This window comes from Monopterus albus, unplaced genomic scaffold (genome assembly GCF_001952655.1).
Source record: "Monopterus albus unplaced genomic scaffold, M_albus_1.0 scaffold110.1, whole genome shotgun sequence".
In the NCBI taxonomy this organism is placed as follows: Eukaryota; Metazoa; Chordata; class Actinopteri; order Synbranchiformes; family Synbranchidae; genus Monopterus; species Monopterus albus.
In genome coordinates, this window is record NW_018127990.1 from 679,973 (window position 1) to 682,897 (window position 2,925).

Sequence of the window (2,925 nt, forward strand, 5' to 3'; positions counted from 1 at the left end):
TCACAATTTTAATCATGTTATGCAAACCATTTTCCACTTAATAACGCCATCACTTATTACAAACTTCAGCCCTGTGTGATCCTCAAACACTGTCAAAGTTTGTATGTGTGTTACTGTCTAACATTAGAGAAGGAAGCACAACATAAAGAACAGTTGTGAGAAGGCACTGAGTAGCCTTTATATATCACAGGATTAATACGCTGTTTATGGGGAAATTAGGAGCATTTGTTTTGTTTTGCAAACAAAACAATCATTGTCACATAAAAATGAAATAGAATCAAGGCCTAAATTGAGGCTGTATTTTGATAAACCATGCAGCCCACCACCATGCCACGCAGCCAAAACCTCTTCCCACCCCTGGTAAAACCTTCTAGACCTGGCACAGAGACCCACTTTAAAGACAGTCTTGCAGGTCTTCTCATGGCGAGTCAGGTTGGACAGGATGGTGCAGATCTGATCAGAAAACAGGTACTCTGGATCCAGAAGTTTCTTTAACAACACTGGAAGAACTTTGACATCTGATACCAAAACCTGAGTGAGACATAACCAGGAACCTGTGACATGACTGTCATCAAAGAGGAAATCAACACAGAACCCATAACAGTTGTGAGGACTCTACAGTTACTTTAGTTCTGTTCTTTGTCATATATCAAATGTCATTATCCACAACAGCCACTGACATTAGCAGAGCTGAGTAGTTACTTATTAATAATTCATCAGGAACAGTTCATTTAGACCTAAGTCTGCTGGTCAATCAAGACTGATCACCTGGTGCAGAGTCTCATCAGCTGACAGGTTGATGAAGATGTGGTAACAGTCCTTCACTATGGCAACAGAGGGGTCAGAGGTCAGCGCAAAGAGGGCAACCAGTAAGTCTGGTTTAGAGCGGAGGAAGCGGCAGCCCTCCCTGAAAACAAACACACATGCACATAGAAATTACTGTGGGAACCTTAAGGTCCTAACTGTCAGCTGATAATACAATGAAACATAAACGTAATGAAATGTAACGTAATTAAAAGTAAAAGACAGTATAAGTACATTAAAGCATACAGTATACATAACCTTAAAACAGTACAATTACAATGTCGACAGTATAACAGGTAAAACAGAATTTAAAAAACCATCTCAATACCAATAATTATGAGAAACTATTATTTACAGCCTCTGGCCAATAGAACAAGAGTTTACCACACCTGCAGAGCAGCTTATAGGAACATACATGTCAGGCCTCACAGCTGACTAAAACTCATGTTTTAGTGCCTCTGATCATCATCTGTGATATTATAGCTCATAGTTCAATAATAAAATCCACACACACTGAAGTGCCCCTCCTGTCACCCAAAGTGTAGACCACACAGGACAGCAGCTGACAAAGCACCACAAGAGTCTGGTTCAGGCCTAGTCCAACACCTCTGTTCGAGTAACAAGCAGAAACCAGGGGACCTGGCTGCCACATTATAGGGAAAAGCTACCTAATTAATGGCATCATCCTACCTGTGACCAGACAGTCCCAGGATATACTCTGTGGCGTAAGCTTTGACATCAGGACGGGTGCCGGGGGTTAGGAATGAGAGCAGCTCTGTAGCCTCAGAATCACTCAGCATCTTCCAACTGTGTCTGATAAACAGCAATAAAATCACAGCCACATTATTATGCAGGTACAGAAACTATACTTCCTAAGACTTTGTGATAAAGTAGACAGAGATATTTCAGAGTAATACATTATATTTTAACAATTCCCTCCAAAGAGATAACAATATGTAGCGCCATCTTATGTACTAGATGCGGTTTGAGTCATGTTATTTTTGTCTGTCAAATCTCGTGAGTAGGGATTTTAAATGTTATAAGTACCTTTATCACTAAAATATTATATTATAACAAGCAGAATAGTTGCGGTTATAATAAGGTGACCCTAACTAATGAGGATCTAAACAAACCAACCGACCAATACGAGAGGCTACATCTATGGTAATCTGTTACAATTCCTTTAAATTTATTCTCTCATCTCACTTTTCTTACAATGGAGATCTGTATAAACAGCTGACGACTGTATCATAAAACAGCGATGGTATTACCTCATATAACAACCTTAACAATAACGTTAAACAAAAAATAATTTCTATTTATCCAGGCTAGATCTAGACTATTAAGATAAGGCAAGATAATCCTTGATTGTCATTGTATGATTACTTTAGCATAAATACATGTTCTGGGGTAGTTTGCTGCCACGTTGGAGAGCAACAGTGTTAGCTACTGGAGCTAAAGTGAAATTACACTGGAAGTCTTTTACCTACTTTCCATAAACTACGTCCAAGCTTCCATTAAATAAATTTTTTCTGACAGTCTGGAAAAAAACGTTAGCTAAACTCTTTTGTAAAAGTGGTTGCTTTTGTAAATGGTGACGTCCGGTATAAAACATCCTCACCTTGAACTAGCTTTAGACCGATGCCAGTTTTCATTTCGCTGTTTTAACTCCTATTTACGAACATTACACTTGATGTGTACAGTGACTAAAGAAACATGTGGACAACACAGGAGCCCATTCCGCCTGTTTTCCGGGTTAGCTTCTTCTTCTTTGATTTTAACGGAGGGATATAAACTAACGTAAAAGTTGCATGCCGCCACCTATCGAGTCTATGTTATCATTACCCTATAAGTGTTTTGTATTCTAGATATTAGATATATTTTTACATATAGCTCTTTATCCGGGTTATCGCTTATTTTATTTCTAACAGCATTCAGCAGCTGACATGGCCCTGCCTGGGTATTGGGCCCCCCAATGGTCCAATATGGTCTTTTGCCTTCAGCTAAATACTTTAACTTGATACTCGTTAGCTAAATTCCATATTCAGAAATTTAAGTTCTTCAGTCAGAAGCCACGTTTCTCAGTATCTGATGTTAACTATCATCAGCACATTCTACAAA

General features: G+C 38.8%; 1 protein-coding gene across 1 annotated transcript in view; it reads right to left on the bottom strand.

The window, feature by feature from the left end:
- hgh1 (HGH1 homolog (S. cerevisiae)) overlaps positions 1-2,580 on the bottom strand; it is a 7,155-nt gene extending 4,575 nt beyond the window's left edge. Inside the window, exons 1-4 of the mRNA XM_020611181.1 lie at positions 2,426-2,580; positions 1,495-1,617; positions 769-907; positions 394-531 (exon numbers count right to left, since the gene is read on the bottom strand). Coding sequence (XP_020466837.1) covers positions 394-531; positions 769-907; positions 1,495-1,604 — 387 coding nt within the window. The 5' untranslated portion in view covers positions 1,605-1,617; positions 2,426-2,580. The remainder of the gene's footprint in view (positions 1-393; positions 532-768; positions 908-1,494; positions 1,618-2,425) is intronic.
- Between the last annotated feature and the right edge of the window lie 345 nt (positions 2,581-2,925).